The following is a 20,561-nucleotide window of genomic DNA, read 5'->3' as shown; positions in this document are numbered from 1 at the left end:
TAGCTATCTTCATTTTTCTTACTGTTATGAATCTTGTTTTACGGATCTGTAAGAATAATCGCCTATTAAATTGTGGATAATAATTACTCGGTAGTAGAAGATAAAATTTAGGAAAACTATTTGCATTTGAGTTTTATATAGTATTGACAATATGTAAGGTGCTTTGAATTTTGGAGTAAACAGTTACATAACATTTTAAGCAACTTAAACACTTTACTTCCTGGTTGCCATTAGAATATTTAGAATATTACTTTGGAGTTAAATCTTCCAATACTAGCTTTTGGGCATAGATAAATATTTTAGCATTTTCTAAGTTGGACAATGCGGCAGAGATATTACTTTGGAATAGTATAAGTTAAAGAAATAGTAATACATATGATTTTGATTTAATTAAGTTTTGGGGTTGCCTCTTTCTCTTCAATGCTAATGCCAAACAGTGCAAATCCTGTCTGGACTGGCATACCTCATCTGCAAGTATAAACATATCCACAAGATTTATTTTAGTTTTAAGCATATCAGCAGGCTAAAATAATTGGTTTGCATTAGTGCAGCACTCCTGTCTGTAAGATTTGTATTAGTGCAGCTGTACCCACATTGGAGTTGTACATGTATTATTACATATGGAAGCCTCAGCTGCAGATATTAAGATGACATATACTTTGTATGTGCATTTCATATACTCTGCTCATTTAACTCTCATTACAACAGTTACATTTAAGATGTATAATTGTGAGGCAAATACTCATGTTCATTGTTAAACAAAGCTCCTCAAAACATTGGAACTCTCCTTTAAGGTGTTGCATACTTCACCCTTTTCAACAGAGAGATCAAAGGAGCTATTTTTGTTCACATTGTGTAATTCACATTGTGCATTCCTCTATGACTGACCAGGGAAGTTATGAGTACAGTTAGCCTTTATGTAGCCTGTTATTAGTAATATGCAATTGTTCTACACTGCTATGTAAAGAATGTTCTTTTCCTTACCTCCTTGTGATTTGCACTTACCTAAAAATTCTGTTGTTCTGACAACAACTCTTCAGACAACCTGACCTTCAGTTTGTAGCACCTGAGGCAGGGGCAGGTGAACTCCTCGGGGGCATAGAAGCAGACTGCAGGGGATTGTAGGAGACATGATACTGCTTTGTTGACTGGGAAGAGTTCTAGCATGAATTTTTTCCTCTGTGCAGTAGCTTGAAGGGATCTGTGCATGCTGTGCTGAATACATGCTGAATGCCACTCCTTCAAACAGAGGTTACTTAGTGCATTTTGTAAGCCTAAAGCTGAAGGAGGCTTGTGATTACTTTTTTTTATATTTTCTGGCTATGGAATTTCAGCTTGCTTAATCAGACATTAGTGTTGCTGTAAGATGTTACATATATTTGGAAATCCCACCTTATAGAATAGGTGTCAAAGTTGCTTTTCATGCTTCAGGAGGTTGTTAAGTTCACTGAGCTCTTCTTAATTACTAGGCTTATGGTAAAATTTCACAAGTTCTGTTGTGAGTAGTTTTTGTATAATCCATGCAGAAACCTGCATTTTAAAGTAGACATTCTGCATTCAGGGAACCTTCCTCTCCATGTGATTTCCACTCCCTTCTCTCATTTCCCACTCTTTGTTTTTAACTAGGATGCTTGTTCTGTAGGAAAAATTAGTTCTGTCACTTTACTTTGTGTCATAATTGTTGTTAAGCAAAGCATTTATTCCTTGTTAAGGTTGTTTCAAAGTGAGCACTATAATCTGTTGCTCAGCAGTACAGCTTGGCTCTTGCATGTTTTTCTTCCTCCCCCTTCAGGTTCTGAAGCTCTTTTGATGTCAGTTGTACAGATAGCTGATGTGCTGTGAGGGCTCTACAGTGTTTTGCAGAGGACTTCTGTACAGCACTTATTATTTGTTTGTTCCACGTAATAATGGTTTTGAAAGCATGATTAACATCTGATCTTTAAAATATGATAGTCATCCTAATATGTAATATTTTTATGTCAAGAGCTTCTTCTAGGACTTTCCACTAATAGCAGGATCTTTGTTTTTTGTTTAGGTATCACAATCTAAGGCTAGAGCATTAACTTCACACCCAGAGAGGATAATTTCTATACAGGTAGTACTGCCACACTGAAGGGCTTGTAGGAAACAAGCTGAAACATAATTACACTATTATGTTTGCATATATTCTCGACAGTTTAAAAACCTAATGGAATTTTAAAACATCCTTCATGTGTCTTCTCCCCACATGAAAAGCCTGTAGCCACCACAGAACAAAACACAATGTCTACTCTCAAGCCGGAAGCTGTCAGCTTTGCACAATGAGAAAGTCTTTGAACTGTTTAATCTATAAAAGTGGAAGACCAATTATTGTTATGTTTTATTGTAGGTTCGGGAACTGCAAACTCGTTTGCAAAGTGTGCAGGCAACAGGCCCATCCAGCCCAAGTCGTCTCACTTCAGCAAATCGACCCATTAACCCCAGCACAGGAGAGCTGAGCACAAGCAGTAGTAGCAATGACATTCCCATAGCCAAGGTGAGCTACTGCAGATTACGGTAGTGCTTATTATTATCTAGGTGAAGCAGACTTCATTTTGCACAGCCACTGTGCATGGATATTATTAACTGGGAAATATCTAGAATCCCCACAGAGTTTTCCAGGCCCTAAGTAGGTATGGGAATTTGAGCAGCAGAGAGTATTAAAGTGTTCAATTGTAATTCTCTCATTTACAGTGTGGGGTCAGCCTTATGGTAGCTTATTTCAGGTTTGTAAATACAGATAGTGAACAAATGCATTTCATATAATCTTCATGGGTCCTTTGTAAGTTATACAGCATTCTGACTTCTAGATTGCTGAAAGAGTGAAGTTGTCGAAGACGAGATCGGAGTCTTCATCATCTGACAGACCTGTCTTAGGATCAGAAATCAGCAGCATAGGGGTAAGGACTAATGATTATGCACGTGCACATTACCTTTTGAGGATGACTCGTGTTTTACTTAAAGCGGCATTGTTTTCTCTCTGAATTTAAATCTGAGCTAACTGGAAAAAAAAAAAAAAAAAAAACCTTTAAAAGTTAATAAGAGAAAAAAATATTTCATCAGAGGGAATTTCACCTCATTTATTATATGTCATTTTCTTTTACTTCTTCACTAGAAATCATTCCCTGAGTGACTGTAGGACAGTGGATTTTGGTGTCAGTCCAAAATATTACTCCTCAAGAAAAGACTGGTTGCATTCCTCTACTTCCAAATCAATCGAGAACTGTGTTCTGCTTTGTAATGCCACTGTAAATCCACAGTGCTGTTGTTACTGTGTGTTAATATTTGTTTCATTGAAGAACTTGGCTCAGATGTTTTGCTGAGCCAAATAAATACATTGCGGCTTAGGCTTTTTGTATCTATGATGAAATGCCTGCCGTTCACCCTTTAGTTGGTAGAATTTTAAATCAAAATGTCTTCTTAAATTAGAATTTGTAAGTGTTCCACTGAGTATAAAATTCACAGTAAAAACTGAATAATGACTGTCTTAGTGAGTAAGGAAAACTCCACCCTCCATTCAGACAGCCTGTAGGAATCCAGTCGCTATCTGTTCACAATGATGTGTTAACTACTCTGTGCAGGTGTCTAGTACCGTGGCTGAACATTTGGCACATTCCCTTCAAGATTGCTCAAACATCCAGGAAATCTTCCAGACTCTTTATTCACATGGATCGGCTATCTCTGAAAGTAAAATCCGGGAGTTTGAAGTAGAGACAGAGAGACTAAATAGGTAAGGAGAAAAATTAGATGTGCTCAAATGTGTTGTTTCCTGTTAACTTTTTTTTGTAGTTGCCATTTTTTTCTTTTCTGAGCATTTAATCTTTCAGTCCAAGCTCAACTCTAGCAGCTGCAGTGAATGTGAGTTGTAGTGTAGAGAAGATAGAATCATTTGCTAAGAACTCTTTTGGTGATGTGATAGTTCTGTCATGTGCCATGGTCAGCATGGTATCTTCATCTGTGCACATATGGACTGTACAGTGTCCTTTGCAATGGCTGACCAAGTAAATGTGACACTTTTTTCCATGAGGTACATCGGTTCTAGAAATAAAGATATCTGTAAGTTATTCTCTGTCATTCTGGAAGTGGCTTGCTTTGTTTTGTCCTGAAAAAGCTGAATTCAAGCATCAAATGTGTCCACGGAGGTACTGGTATATGATGATGTGGTAGTGCTTCATTAAATAGGGTTCTGGCTACAGAAGAAAGATTGCAGCATTCTGGTTTCAGTGGGAAAACAAAAACTGCTGAAGCCCTAAGAGAACCAGTGCATCAGTAACCCATTGAAACATAAAAACTGTGGATCAGAAACATGAAAACTGTGTCTCAGAGTTCTTGAATGTTCTCTGTTCCTCACAGCTATCTCAAATTTAGTTTGATCAATGCAGTATCTCTTCCATTTATAGATCATGTTTCAGTATTACTGGACTCTTTTTTTTTGTTTGTTTGTTTGTTTGTTCCGCCATGCATTGCACAAATTTTATGTGCGGAGCAAGTGCTTATAGGAGATATCAGATAAAAAATAGGAGGTGAGGCGTCTGGAAGATCTAACATCTGTGAAATTCAAGGTTTTGTTTTGATCACTGATAAAATAATGTAATAGCCCTTCTCTTAGTTCTGTTTGTTAAGGAATCAGTGATTTCAGAATTGCTGGTGGCACTGGTCTGAATTATCTGGTCTCACTGTATATCCAGCTCTTGTGATTACTCATGATACATTGATGATATGTTGATATGTGATATGTTGATGTGTATTGTGGTTAACAGCAATGAGAATAATCAATAATACTGGTGTTCTGAAGCCCTATTTTCAAATTTAGAGTTGACCCCATTAAAAAGAATATTATGAGTAAGTTCTGATCTAAGATATTTGCCAGAACTTCTGCAGATTAATGTCTCTGAAAACGCAGTTTGTATTTCAGAAGATACAGTAATTTAAATGAAATGGTTATTCTGAATATTCCAAAGAAAGGGGGCAGCTGCCTGATTCTTAGATACTCCCACACATTGCAGTAATGAATACAGCACTTGAAAACAGAAGCAGATGGGGACAGCAGGAAGAGACGAATGGAGGAAGAAAGATTAAGCAAAAAGTTAATAAGATATCTATCCTTCACAATCTTACAGCAATAAAATAAAGATACAGCTTTCTGCTTGCTGGTGTTTCACAGGGTTATGCTTTACTTATAAAAATTTTTGCGAAGTAGAGAAGAGGCAGTCCAAAGAGAAAGAAAGAATCTCTTGTCTCTTGGTATGGGACACAAAACTGATTGGCTTTGCTGTCATCATTAAAAAGATTGTATCAACCGATTGATCTTTCCTGTTATAAATTATGATTGTTCTGGAGTTTTCAGGACATTGTCTACATGCTAAGCTTAAAGGTTGCAAATTACTTCCTTTTCTGCAGCCGTATTGAGCACCTGAAATCCCAAAATGACTTGTTGACGATAACACTGGAAGAGTGCAAGAGCAATGCTGAGAGGATGAGCATGCTTGTTGGGAAGTATGAGTCCAATGCCACAGCCCTTCGGCTTGCATTGCAGTACAGGTATGTACTCATGCAGAGGATGCCTAAGCTGGAGAAGAGGGAGTGAGTGATAGAAGTCTCTGAGAGTTAAATTGTTGATGTGCCATTAACTTCTGATTCTTTCCTGAAAAACTTCCCTTATTTGTTAAACTACTTGACAGACTATGTAACCGGAGTTATTGAAGTTGCTGATATGTGTTTCTCAGACGCAGTTCAATAGCAGCAGCAAACTCAATCTAGAAGTGTGATATATGAATTTATCTTTCAATTTTTAAACACTGAATTAACATTTGAGATTGTGTTTTAATTATTTTTATACCTTTATGTGCATGTAGAAAAACTATGATATCTGGGTGGAGGAGAAATTAACATATTCGTTATTAACTCATCCTTGTATAACAGGAGGAAAATTGTATCGTGCCTCTAAACTGCATGTCATTCATAAGTCCAGTGTCTCCATTGCTCAGATACCATCATTAGTATCTTCAAACATTCCCTCTGAAACCAAAGAGTTTCCTAAGTTCTGAATACCTGTTCCCTTAAAAATAAAAGTATCCTTGAATGTCCTTCTGAGTTATGTGTACATTTGGACTGTGTATGCTGTTTCTGATCTTAAGTTAAATATTGTCTGTGTTAATCGAGTACCTTTCATAAGTCCTGTAGTCCGAGGAATTGTGTTGTACTCCTTGTAATTTAGAGTGACTTCAGAGACACTCCCCATAATACAGAGTGACTTTCCAACATTAGTTGGAATTTTGAGAGAATAGCTTGGTGTTTGGTTACAAGTATCTAAATTTACTTTAAACTTTATGTAAAAAGAATGTTCCAATTTAACTCCAACTGCAGCTAATTTGGACCAGGCACTTCTGGTCTTAGAACAAACTGTGTGTCTTTTAAATAATGTATTATGTTACTATCAGCCTTGGGCAAATTGTAAGAAAATGTACATTGCAGATAGGTACGTATCTGTTTTCAAACAAATTAAAATGCATCAGAAATGAGGACTCAAAACCGTACATAGTATCTTGGCTTGCGTAGAGGAATGTCTTAAAGCCCAGAACAGAGAAACAAAGTATTTTTCTTATTTCTTCTTTCCTCATATAATAGTTTTTATATAATATTGATCTATAATATTGTTGTACAGTATAGAATACCGTATTTTATATATTAAGAGGGCTGGAAAAGAATTTCTCAGGTGGATATTCTCAACCATCAGGCATATTAGTGACTGTCTGAAACATGCTTCTGGTGCTTGTATCACATCAGATCATTATCTTCTGTTTCCCAGGGCCATCAGTAGGAAAGAGATTGTTGAATGCTTGTAACAGAAGCTAAGAATGTCACTTAATATCCCTTATAGAATCATGTAATTATTAGCTACCTTTTTTTTTGTTACTGATTGCAAGCGTCTTTTTTCCTACGTTTTTCTTTTTCAGTGAACAGTGCATAGAAGCATATGAGCTGCTGTTGGCATTGGCAGAAAGTGAGCAAAGTCTCATTCTTGAGCAATTCAGAGCTGCAGGAGTTGGTTCTGTTGGTAAGATTTCAATGAGTCATTTCATTATTTTTTTTTCCACTTTTATTAGCATTGAAGTTAGCTGTAACAGTGGGTCATCTCATGACCCACCACTTAGGAATGCTATCTGGCCTTTTGTTGGTTTTGACTAAGTAATTAATTTTACACATGCAGAGAATAGGGAAAAAGAAAAAGAGAACCTGGAGTGAAATCAGCTTTCAACATTTAATTATTTATAGATGTATACCATGTTCATATATAAATTGGATTGTGTGTGTTGTCACTGGGGATGCCTATTCTGGCAGTGATGATGCTGCTACAAGCATGCAGCTGTACAGAGTGAAATAATTAAGTGATACTTTTGAGCATATGTGAGTCAAAGTTATGCAATTGTGGTAATTACAAGTACAGATTTTGTTTGAACTACATGTTGAACCTACCACCCAAAGTTGGTGTAGTTAATTTAAAGTTGAAGTTACAGAAGTAGTATTTAGTAATTAAAAAAAAAAAAAAAAAGCTCTAGTTTTTCATTCTGTATTTTACCTTTGCTCTGGATTTTGTGTTTTATACCTTATGTTTTACTGTGTTGTCTGGGATATTAGCCTCTTACAATGGAGGTTTACTTACTTTGTATACAGCTAATTCTGGGAGTGGGTGAAGGTTGTTTTTTTTTTTAACATGCTGTTCTCTGAATAATAGAATGAGACTTTTTTGTGGTACTGTTCAGAAGTGTTTGAAATTTGACATTAGTGCTACCTTCATTTTACTTTCATGGTAAGAGATCTTTATACAGTGAATGGTAACGTGTTTTACAGTCCCATTCCTCTTACAGTAGGTGAAGATAACCAGTAATCCTTGAGTAGAAAGAGAAGCCCTTGGAAAGAAAAGAATAACTTTGCTTGCTTTGCTGAGGCATAGTAAATGCATGGATGAGATTGTAATTTATAGTGCTGACTTCTTAAAAATCACTGAAACGTAAACCAGAAGCTTTTAGGAATGAAGTGACCATCTGGCTTTAGAGGCACAGGACTGATGAGTACAGCCTCTTGTTTTGGAAAGCTGGATGCACTCATCCGACAGTCACCCTGCTACTAAACATTCAGCTTATTTTGTATCTCCTCTAGTGCTACCGGTAGGCCTCTGTACAGCTGACTTTGCCTTCACTACCTTTGTGTTGCAGTGAACCATGCAGTTGATGTCTTTATTTTTCACCCATTTTACTCCCAGTGTTTGGTCATTCCGCACTGTTTATGAAAGATAAGTGGCCAGCAAAAATTAATTTAGTTGTGGATTTCCAACTCATACAGAAGATAAAAATCTTAGAAAAGATAAATATTTTAGGATTGAATAGGGTATCATCTTGTATGCATTTATATGCATGATAGAAATAGTAGCATGATTGCATGCTACGTAACACAGTTTTGGAGGAGGTTGTTTGGTTTATGTACCCAGCTGCTCTTAATGGAACTTTCTCAATCCCATTCTTCTGTATTAAAGTTATCTGTACTGCATGCATTTTGCTTAGCAAATATGATTATTTGACTCAAATCAGGATGAGGTCAAAGTCTGAGATAGAACAAGCTGTTGTTTGCTGATAGTTATGGCGTCTTTGCACTGTATGTAAGTAGGGTATATACTAGTTTTGGTCAAAATTTCAGAGTACCCGTGAGGTTATCCTACTTTACTGATTTGTACTCCTAACTGCAGCTAGAGTCAAGAGTTTTGTCTGCTGTGATTTCTGTCCTGCCTCTGCTGAAGTGATGGCTTAACAGCTGCATAGTTATGAGAAATTCTAGCAAATTAATAAATAGCAGTGCTCACTTTCTCTTGGCTTAGTATCTGTGGCTTTGCACTCTGAAAGGCTGCTTGTAGAAAATAAAGCAATCATTCCAGGTGGAAAGGGAGCCTGTATGAACGTGGTCTGGCAAACGCATTAGGCTTGACATTAAAGTGCTTGTGAGAAAAGGCACTGAAAATAATTGTGCTGTGACACAGCATTGGACTATATGGAGTAGGAGTTGTAATTTAGCCTGGTGCTTTCCTATCATGTTACTAACTTGAGCATCTTCATAGAATCATAGAATGATTCTTAACCTGATCTTGATCTGCAGTGCATGCCCTTAGAAACTTTTGAACTAGTTAAGGTAAAACTGTACTTAAGACATGTACCTGGAGCAACAAGTTCTTGGAGCTTGTGGCTGAAAGGAAGATAGATTCAGGCCAGAAGGTTGGTTACAACTGATACTCACACAGAAATGAAGCTTGTTTTCATATTACAGATACATAATTTGTAATCACTGTCTTGTTAGTACATTGAGAATGCATCAAAGCAAGTCTATTGCTGCAATTTTTATCATGCTTGTCACTCAAGCCTCTGAAACAGATTGTTTATTTAAAACTAGGTGACCAGACAGGTGATGAAAACATCACTCAAATGCTTAAGAGAGCTCATGACTGCAGGAAGACAGCTGAGAACGCAGCAAAAGCCTTGCTGATGAAACTGGATGGGAGCTGCGGGGGAGCCTATGCAGTCACTGGCTGTAGTGTGCAGCCCTGGGAAAGCCTCTCATCAAACAGCCACACGAGGTAACTCACAGCTCATCTGCTTTCCTGCTCCCCAAGAGTGTTATCTCAGAACAAACATTATTTTTATTGTATTTGTTGAACTACCTTTTTCACCTCAATCTGCTGAGTTCTTTGCTTTGTTTTTCAAGTCACCGTGACTTGACCGTGACCACTGATCTAATTGTCTTTAGACTTTCAGCAACTGCACCAAGAAGGTTTTTTGTATAAATTTGTTGCAAATGGATGATTTGGAACTTAGACATTCCTCATAAAGTGCAAAAATGTTATGTGTGTTTTACTTCAGTTACTTTGTTATTGCTTTATTTGAATTTGGATTGTGTAATTCTTGTTCGTATGTGTTGTATGCAGACAGCACACATATATGGAGGTAAAGATCAAAATTACTCTTTGATTGAAATTCTGGAATGTTCAGGTGCTACTTCCTGAATGTTTCAATACCAGCCATTTCATTCTGAAACATTTTCTCTGTCTTCTCATTTCCCTTTGACTCAAAATTCCTCCTTCACTGCAAGTCAAATTACAAATGAGCATCAATAAGTGACAGTAAAATCTTCCAGAAAAGGGCAGGATGATTCAGTTTTTCTGAAGAACTAAGAAACTATGAAACTTAAATGAGCTCCATTATTATTGCATTAATGTTCCAGCTCAAAAACATCTGCTAACAGCTTCATTTTGAGTTGTTCCCTGCCTGTATAGTTGTACTCTGTGCAGTAAATGTGTGCACATTTATGGATACAAATTTGGCAAACATCCTGAATATAGATGAAAATATAGATGAACATTCTTCTTTTTAAGTTTTTTTGGTTTCTCAGATTCACTCTAAAATTTTATTTTAAATCAGTTTGAGCCAATTCTTCATTCAAATGCTGTCATTTTTTTTGACACTTTAGAAGTTTATTTTAGTACTATATCATTTTCTCTTTTTGCTGATGCCTTCTCTAGAGGATCTTATTTCCTGCCATCTGACTAGCGTGAAATAGCTAGAAAGTCAGGGAGAAGGTAACCTGAGGGAATGAGGCCCAAGTAAGAGTTAGACATTTTATTTGGAAAAGTTTTACTGTGCTCTATCAGTCCAAGAAAGCCTTATTTTCAGAAATTAATGTGATGGTGTGTGCGCTAGTGACATGTTGATTGCTCGTAATACCAAAAGTATTGACCAACTTTGGGAAGAGGTTATAGAAAGCTGTTTTGACTTGCCTCAGCCTGTGTGCACTTATGCCCTCTCTGTAGCTACATCTGAATGTGTTCTAAATGATCATACATGCAGCACCTCTACTCAAGTTGATCCTCTTTACCGTTCTTGTAATCGAAAAGGATGTTTTCTTCTTTTCATAAATATTTCAATGTTTCCCTTCCTTGTGAGATGTCTGATATGAATTCGAAGCTTAAATGTTTGGTTGTTTTTTTTTTTTAGTAGTTTGTATATTCCAGAATCAAAGGGGGACGTTCATATGGACACACTGATCTGATCACAACTTGCATGTATTTGCCTCTCCCATCTCTCACTGCTCCCAGTGTAATTTTTCTTGTCTAAACACAGTGAAAACGTTTCTGAAACCCTAACTCCTGCATGAAATACAAATCTTCTTTCCTTCTTTGAGATTTTTCCCATGAACCCTATCTCAAATGCGAAGAATCACTCTTCAGCTTACAGACACCTTTATGGCAGGTGGAAGTTGTGTAGTCTTTCAGAAATTACCCATTTTTTCTGTACTTACATCAATAAGTGCTCTGTCTCAGATTAAAAAATTGAAAATTCTAACTGTCTTCTCCCTGTCATTCAGGATCCCCTTTTTCCTCTTTCCAGGACCCTGTGAATGTTTTTCAGTGTTACACTGCCTGTGTTGCAACTTTCTTAATCCATCCTTATTTGTCCTCTTGTCTCTGGTCTCTGCTGCTGTAGACAGGCATCCCATTGCCACAGACCTCCAGGTCTCTCATTCGTCAGTGTTGATGTTTCACATTTCCTTTATTTTTCCATTGCAGTAGTAATCCAGACAAAGGTAGGAAGGCAGATTCTGGATTTCTAGCTGTTCTTGCCTGCTAAATATTTGTATTTGTCTTAAAGAACTTATCAATCTCTAAAACGGGTATAGAACCTGTTTAGAATCCACATCATCAGTGAGGGCTCTGTAAATTGACGTTCAGGAGCCACTGCAGTTAAGTGAAAACGTTTTTACATTATGTGGTTCAAATGCACTATGAATCTGCAAGACTGTTCTTTTTGCTGTAACTGTTTTAGTACTGCAGGCTTTTAGCTGTGAATGCGTACTGTTCCCTTTTCTCTTTGTAACAATAGAGCAGAGGAAGTAAAGTGGTGGAAGCCCTCCTTCACTGAGTGTTGTGACAACTGAAGAATTCTCTCTACTCTTTGAAATCTTATAGAATAGGAACTTGTAAAAGTGTTGACCCATCTTTAGTTTGGCACTTCAAATGTGATTCTGAATGTCAAATCACTGAACACATTACTGAGGAAAAATGCGAGGGGAGCCAATGGTGACAAGTGGTTAGCAATTGCAAAAGGGAGCAGCTGAAATGAAATGAAATGTCACTGCAGAGGTTGACACTGGTGAAATGAACAAAAACAACAGCAAGCATTTCAGTGTATTTGACTGACAGCAGCATGACAATGTTGTCAATTAATTTTTGAAAATAGAAATAGTTTGTGGTGTAGTTTGAAGTCATAATTACTTGAATGAACAGAACCAAATTGTGGAGCATACATTATCAGTGAAGTTTGACTGCAGCCTGGAAAAGAATGAGGCAGAATGAAAGAGCAGCAATTGTAATGCTAAATTAAATTGGAGGGTTTTAGTTATGTCAGTAAACTCAGCCTTACATTTGGATTAATGACAGGGAAGATCCGCTCTCTTGTATGCAGAGGGAATTCTGGTCAGTCTTATGTAGTGTCAGAGAATTCCTGGACATAGCCAAACACAGGACTGTATCACCCATCAGAATCTCATGGGATTTCAGATTGGTAACTGACATACAGGATTATCTTGGCTGAAGTGTAGGATTAAATTACTTCAAAATATTCTAACAGGTATCTTCATTGCTAGACTGAAGTAGTCTCAGGAATGAGGGCAGTTTTACCAAAGGTTCTGTATTTAGCCAAACTCACTGCTTGTATTTTGGCTGGTTATACTGTTTTTCAGTCTCTCTTGAAGTTATTGTCTTTCAGCATTGTGCTGTCTCAGACCTCAAGTCACAGGATTTGCGTAGAGGACTGCTGGCTCACATATAGTTTGTTCCCATCAAATACATTATTTCAAATGCAGTGGTCCAATACTGACTCCATTCTTTTTGTTCTGTCAGCCTTGTATTGATTTGACTTTCAGTAGATTAATTGAATGTTATACAGGCTTTTATTGACAAAATTCTACAATATACATAACTTACTCAGTGACGCTGTTGGAAGGCTCATTTATATCCAGGTACAGCCTTTGATTCACACATGCTCATGAACAAGCACTCATACAGGCAAATAAAACTGCACATTGTACCATACTAGCCTGCATTCTGTCAGTCTGCTATCCTTTCTCCCAGTTGCCATTAAAAAGGAGAGCAGTGTCTGAAATTCTGGATCATGTGCTTACCAGCTTAAACAGAGCATCAATGGACTATCATTATGGCTGTGGAAAGATTTAGGGTAGGGCTTTTGAAGGAACGCGCTCTGGCAGAGCTGTGCTGTGGGAGTTCACAAACGTTGTGGTGGTGTTGCAGTGGCTCATCACACTGTCTTGATTCTGCAGCTGTTCAAAGTGGGCCTTGCACCCTGCCTTTTAGCTGTCCATTCTGCTGCCCATTTCTGGGTGGGGGCTGGTTGCTGAATGCTGGGGGAGAGGGAAGGATCTTTTTATCCCTTCTTCTGTTGTCTGAGACAATGTCCCCATTGAACTTCCCTCCATCTTATTTATATTATAAAAAAAAAAAAAAAAAAAAAAAAAGACTTTGCTCCGAGGAGCCAGCTCAGCTGCAGGCAGGCAGGCAGGCAGCCAGGACTGAAGTAAAAGCAGCCTAAGTATCACTGGCAGTGACCCAGACTGCCTTCCCTAGTTTGGATGGACTTGCATAGCTGTATATCTTTAAGGGCCAAAATCTGAATATCTTGCAAATTTGAGTTTCAGCACAACATAACAATAGGCTTATCAGCATTTTTGCTTGTTTTTCATTCCCAGCAGGAGAGCTAGGCTTTTCCTTCTTGGCAAGTGAAAACTAAGATGAGCAATTTTTGTCCCAAGGTTTGAAGCCTGAGTGGACTTTCAAAGCTGTCCTTTCTTTGGTAACAGCTGTTTCACATTTAGTTCAGGAGAGCTGTGTAAATGCTGTCTTTAGATGTTGAGGAAACTTGCAACATGCCTTCAGTATAGAATTAAATATTTCTCATGTTACCTACCTATATGATTTTTACATCAGCACCTACTTCAGAGGGGTGCCAGTAGGTTCAGTAAAGTGAGATTTACGAGTTGAGATTCTCTAATGAGGAGCAAGTAAAAATTTCTTTCAACCTGGAAGTTTCTGTGCAGTATAAGTGCTGGGTGTTTTGTGCTTTACTGCAGATGGGAATGGGTGAAAACAAAAGACCAGTTTACTAGTACTGTGGAAAATATGGCACTTGTATGAAAAAGAAGGTATAATGGGTAGTAGAGAACTGTGGAAAAGAAATACAATGCATTATTTCATGAGGGGGAAAGGTTTTGAGAAATCTTTGTAGATCTGCCAACTCTGTCTCCTCCAAGATCATGCTTGGACTGTATGGAAAAATTGGGAATTATTGGAGGCACTTAAGAATCAGTGGAGCTTTAGTTAAAGTAGAACTGAAAGAAAATAGAAAAACCAAGCCTATCTTGATAGGCTTCCCAATTTTCACTTGTGTAATACATAGTAGGACATCATCCTGATTCTCACAGCATGTGGCGGGTGGGGCTTTTTTTCCTCCTACAGAAATGTTGAACAGCAATGCAATTTGATATAGAAAGTGATTTATTCCCCTGCTGATAACTGAGATCATCTAGCATTCCAGACAAGCACAGTTAATGGATGACTTATCCCTTAGCCAACAGATAATTACAGGACCTCAGGAGACAGCAGGCAGCTTTGAGTGAGGTTATAGAAACAACACAGCATTTTATTCTCCTTTAAGTGTTATTGCAACCATATTTAGTCCTGGAAATTCTAAAGCTGTATCAATCTCAGCCCCCTACAACACTGTCACGCATGTAGGTGAGGAGGCAGCACTAAACCACCCTTATCCTTAACAAGACATTAGTTTTCCTTATCTGCATCTCTTTGTAAACATATGTGGGGCAGACTAATGGGCAGTCATTTGTTTGAAACTATGCCCATAGGAAAAAAACAGTTCTGACAAGGCTGATGATGTCTTTTTATTTAAAATCCAGCTAAATTATGGGTTGGTTTTAAACCTCCCTGGACCTGAAGGAATGTCTGTATACAGTATAGTCAATCTATCTTAACATAAATTGAAAGATGCTACCTTCTGATAGCTGCCAATGGTTGGGTTTGTTTTTTTTGTTTTTGTTTTTTGTTTTTTGGGTTTTTTTTTGATTGATTCCTGTATCTGTCTCATAAGAAATATGAGATAGTAACTGGTATTGCCGTCAGCAGATAAAAATGAGGAGCAGGCTGATACTTTCTTGTTAGCTGATGCTTTTTCACAAAGAAGATGAAGAATTTGTGGCAGAGCAGCAGAGAAAAACTTGACCTGGTAGTGTATTGCTAAGAAATCTGAAGTAGCTTTATTTATTTTTTTTTTAGTTAAAAAGAAGACTTGTTTCAGAAGACAGCATTCCATAAACAGTAATGTAGTTACACATCACTAACGATCTGGCTTTGCAGTGAAACTGATTTTTTCATGCAGCTTAGAGAATTAATTTCTTTTCTGAATTTGTCACATCCCTCTGCATCTTCTGAATATTGCAACACGCACTCCACTTCACGGATGTCCTTTCTGTGAACTTATAAGAAAAACTCAGTTGTGTTGAAGTATTTAAAGAGTGTTTGATAGAAAAATACAAAATGCGTTCCAGTTTTTTTTAATACTATTATTTCTATTTCTAGTACTACAAGCTCAACTGCAAGCAGCTGTGATACGGAGTTTACAAAGGAGGATGAGCAGCGACTGAAGGATTACATCCAGCAGTTGAAAAATGACAGAGCAGCAGTGAAACTAACAATGCTGGAGCTGGAGAGTATTCACATTGATCCCCTTAGTTATGACGTTAAACCTCGTGGAGACAGCCAGAGGTTAGACCTAGAAAATGCGGTCTTGATGCAGGAACTTATGGCTATGAAGGTAATTTAATTGTATGCAACAGACAGACAGACAGCGCTGACAAAGCCATTGTGCTAAGAATGCTAAGAATGTCATCCAAATGGGAGGCATTGATAGTGATTGCTGGGTAATAAAGGGTTACTTTGTTGAAGTGAATAATCAAAGCCAAAAATCCAGTAGTAAAACAGTGACAGAAGGCAGTGCATTAGCAGTGACGAGCTGTGTGTGTTTTGAATTAGGCAAAAACCTCATCCGTGGCTTTACTCTTCAAATGCTCTCCTTGACACACCAGATGCTTTTTCTAAAGGATACAGCAGCTGAGTTGCTTGAGGGTGACCAAAAAGCATGATACAGCACTTCCCAAGAGACTGTTCACTACTTACAAGCATGCAAATGCTCATCTTGAATGTTTGTGAACTCGAGCAAAACAAATTCACCTCCTTTTATTACTGCTGTGGGAGGAAGAATGGTCTGTAAAAATCTCTCATCCATAGTGGTTTCAAGCAGTCAGAATTCCAGAGTTGTTCTAGACAGTGTGTTGGAATTTGTAATTTGTGTTAGAGCTAGAACAAAGAGTGAGTGTTGTAATGACAAACAGGAACAGAGATTTTAGGAGAACTCACATTGCAGGCCTGGTTTCTGTGTGCAGCTCTAAAAATAGGATCTAGACAAACTGGCCTTTATTCACCAGGTATACAGTTTATATAATTTTAAATCTGGCTTCCATATTGACTTGAAAAATTGAGAGAGGCAAACAAAAATGTAATTATAGAATCACAGACTGGCTTGGGTTGGAAGGGACCTTAAAGCCCATCCAGTCAACCCCATGCCATGGGCAGTATTGCCATTCAACCAAACGATTCAGTGGGCACCCAAAGCCCCATCCAGCCTGGCCTTGAGCAACTTTTCAAGGATGGGACATTCACACTTTCCCTGGGCAATGCCTCACCACCTTCTGAGTGAAGAATTTCCTCCTAACATCTATCCTGAATCTCCCCTCTATGCTTTTCACATACTGTGTCCACCCGTAGCTTGGTGCTGCATGTAGTACACTGAGTTTTCAATGCAGAAAATGTCCCCAGAAGTCATCTTTGTTCTTGTTTGGTTCCTGTGCAGTTTGTACTGGAGCAGGCACACACTTTACTTACATAGCTGGAATAATCGTCAATCCTTTCTGTGAGAGAACATGTTACAGTACTATTAATTGATTATCATTTACTGGAATTCACAATTGCAGAAAATTTCTTTAATTTCCTGAAAAGGAAGTGGTGAAAAAACTGGAGGTTGTCAAAACCTGGAAAGTATTTGATGGTAGATGGCATTTCATACCACAGAAATTGAAAACACTTCCATTTCTTCTTTGGGTAAAACATTACAAGAGGCCCAAAGGCAGAGCTATACTGTGTATCCTTTGGTCCCAGGAGAAAGTACTACTTTATTAGCTTTCCTGACTGTTGCATTACACCTTCCTCATCTGTTTAGCATAGCTAAGCCTATGAATTTCTCAGAGTTCAGAATATATTATTTGTATGTATTTGAAATACGAAGTTTAATCAGAACAGTATATACACTTGTTTTCTTCTTTAACTTGAAGCAGATGGACTCAGGATGCAGAGGACTTCTTTATGTAGCTTCTCTTACTAAATTCCTTCCCTCCAGCATTCTTAGCAAGGATAGGTACAGCTTGATTGAGCTACTGAGGTATTTCCTACAGTATTGGGTCTTGTGACCTGCTGCCTTATTCTTAAAATTTGTGTTTGTTAGCATTTATCCTATACCTTTTGACACTTGTCATTTATGACTCCAGGAAAAAAATGATAACCAGTTACATTGCTTCTTACATCTATGTATTATGCTAATGGTGCTCTGAAGATGCCTTTACACCTTTTTTTTTCCTAATTACTGATGAAGCTGATCCATTAAAAGATAGGCTGGAGGTGGTATTAAGAAGCCTCACATTTTATTCTGTTCTTCTCTTGGCTTGTTTTATTTTCCACTCATCCAGAAGATAAGGCTTATTTGTCCATCAGGGCTTCTGTAAAATCCAGATCTTTGCTTCAAGCAATAATTAACCATGTTTCCAAATACATTCTTGTCTGTGGTTTGTAATTACTCAGTGTGTCTTGCTTTGAGGTCAGTTGTTATGCCCCAGTTAGCAAGGAGATTACTTCTGATGGGTTTAAATAATTCTTGTTTTGCTATCCTTCTGCATTCCAAAGGATGTATTTGTTTTGCTAATGAAAGATTGTGTCTTGTGTATAATGGTCCTCTTGGGGTCTTTTTTCATGACTTGTAGAACTTTCTTGCTGTTTTATTCTTCTGATATGACCACATCCAGCATAGATTTTAATTTTAAGAATGTTGTGGTGGTTCTGATTATATTAAATGAAGGGTCCTTCATTTTCATTCTAGTTTTCACCCAAATTCAGAATTGAAATATAACTGCAAGTACTCAGTGTTTCATAGAATCATAGAATCACAATGTTGGAAAGGACCTACAAGATCACCTGGTCCAGCCACCCTCCCATTACCATTGCTACCACAAGCTACTAAACCATATCTCGCAGCTCCTCATCCAGACGCCTCTTGAGCACTGCCAGGGACAGCAACTCCACTACTTCCCTGGGCAGCCATTCCAGTGCCTGACCACCCTCTAAGAGAAGAAGTTTTTCCTCATGTCTAACCTAAACCTCCTCTGGTACAACTTGTGGCCTTTTTCCTGGTGTCCTGTGCATTGCCTGGGAGAAGAGGCCAAACCCCTCTTCACTCCAACCTCCCTTCAGGAAGTTGGAGAGTGCAATGAGGTCTCCCCTGAGCCTCCTCTTCTCCAGACTGAAGAATCCCAGCTCCCTCAGCCGCTCCTCATAAGACTTGTGCTCCAGACCTCTCACCAGTTTCGTTGCCCTTCTCTGGACACGCTCCAGGGCCTCAACATCTTTCCTGTAGTGAGGGGCCCAAAACTGAACACAATACTCGAGGTGCAGCCTCACCAGTGCTGAGTAGAGGGGGATGATCACCTCCCTGCTCCTGCTGGCCACACTATTTCTAATGCAGGCCAAGATGCCGTTGGCCCTCTTGGCCACCCGGGCACACTGTCAGCTCATGTTCAGCCGAGTATCAACCAGCACCCCTAGGTCTCTTTCTTCTTCACAATCATCCAGCCACTCATCCCCAAGCCTGTAACGCTGCTTGGGGTTATTGCAGCCAAAGTGCAGGACCCGACACTTGGCCTTGTTGAACCTCATCCCATTCACCTGAGCCTAGCAATGCAGCTTATCTAGATCCCTCTGTAGGGCCTCCTTACCCTCAGACAGATCAACACTACCTCCCAACTTGGTGTCATCTGCAAACTTACTGAGGATGCACTCAATTCTCTCATCTAGGTCATCAGTAAAGATATTAAACAAGATGGGTCCCAGTACCGACCCCTAGGGGACACCACTTGTAGTGGATTGCCAGCTGGACTTAACTCCATTTGCCACTACTCGTTAGGCACAGCCCTCTAGCCAGTTCCTTATCCAAAGAATTGTATACCTGTCCAGGCCACGAGCAGATAGTTTCCCCAGGAGGATACTGTGAGAGACCGTGTCAAAGGCTTTGCTGAAGTCTAGGTAGACTACATCAACAGCCTTCCCTTATCCAGTAGACTGGTCACCCAGTCGTAGAAGGAGATGAGGTTGGTCAAGTATGACCTGCCCTTCATGAACCCATACTGGTTGGGCCTGATCCCCTGGACACCACGCACGTGCTGTGCGATCTCACCCGAGATGATTTGCTCCATTACTTTCCCCAATATCGAGGTCAGGCTTGGAGGCCTATAGTTCCCCGGATCCTCCTTACAGCCCTTCATGAAGATGGGAGTCATATCAGCAAGCCTCCAATCCTCTGGGATCTCTCTAGTTAACCAGGAGCGCTGATAGATGGCTGAGAGGGGCTCGGCAATCACCCCCGCCAGCTCCCTCAGCACCGAAGGGTGTAGCCCATCCAGTCCCATGGACTTGTGACAGTCCAGATGGAGAAGAAGCTCTCTGACTGTCTCCACCAGGATCGCCGGGGGTATATTCTGAGTAGGGTCCCAAACTTTCAGATCAGGGCATAAAATGCTCATTTGTATTTCAGGTCCGTGCTCTGAGGAGGCTATTCTGTTAAGTACACAATTCACTAGAATTCTGTAATTTAAACAACACCCCCCAAAAAAACCCACTGTAGTAGATAAGCAGAGGTGATACTGTCACTGAAATTAAATTTAGATGCTATCTTAGAAAACATATTTTCATTGAAAAAACTATCACATATGTAAAGACTAATTAACTCCATAAATAAACTTGATCTACTTAAATTCTTTTCACGTGAAATATTACTTGTTGCCACCCTGTCTCACAGTCTGTATCTAAGACAGAACTCTCAGCCGTTATTTTAGCCTTTAATATCAACCTTCCCACTCATCCTTTTTTTTTCGTTTCCCACGAACCTCTCTAAGGGAGTAGGTGACAGTTCTTCCACTTTACCCCTGCTTTGTCTTCACATCTCTTCTTCAAAGTCCAATTGCCTTGACAGGAGAAGCCTGATATAGGGAGAGTAATTTGGATATTCACGAGATGAGGCTACATAATGATCTGGTTTTAC

The 20,561-nt window shown here is 38.8% G+C and overlaps 1 protein-coding gene across 3 annotated transcripts in view; it reads left to right on the top strand.

Annotated features, from left to right (window-relative positions):
• MCC (MCC regulator of Wnt signaling pathway) overlaps nucleotides 1-20,561 on the top strand; it is a 197,812-nt gene that overhangs the window by 157,677 nt on the left and 19,574 nt on the right. For 2 of the 3 annotated variants that reach the window (XM_085214547.1, XM_085214549.1), the window contains 8 exons: nucleotides 2,036-2,095; nucleotides 2,369-2,515; nucleotides 2,829-2,918; nucleotides 3,600-3,748; nucleotides 5,419-5,559; nucleotides 6,975-7,075; nucleotides 9,457-9,640; nucleotides 15,722-15,956. In XM_085214547.1, coding sequence (XP_085070673.1) covers nucleotides 2,036-2,095; nucleotides 2,369-2,515; nucleotides 2,829-2,918; nucleotides 3,600-3,748; nucleotides 5,419-5,559; nucleotides 6,975-7,075; nucleotides 9,457-9,640; nucleotides 15,722-15,956 — 1,107 coding nt within the window. The remainder of the gene's footprint in view (nucleotides 1-2,035; nucleotides 2,096-2,368; nucleotides 2,516-2,828; nucleotides 2,919-3,599; nucleotides 3,749-5,418; nucleotides 5,560-6,974; nucleotides 7,076-9,456; nucleotides 9,641-15,721; nucleotides 15,957-20,561) is intronic. The other variant, XM_085214548.1, reaches the window with a different exon arrangement.

The sequence above is a fragment of the Meleagris gallopavo genome, chromosome Z (assembly GCF_905368555.1).
Source record: "Meleagris gallopavo chromosome Z, MGAL_WU_HG_1.1, whole genome shotgun sequence".
In the NCBI taxonomy this organism is placed as follows: Eukaryota; Metazoa; Chordata; class Aves; order Galliformes; family Phasianidae; genus Meleagris; species Meleagris gallopavo.
Note: the sequence above shows the minus strand (reverse complement) of the source record. Positions and strands in the feature narration are given on the sequence as shown.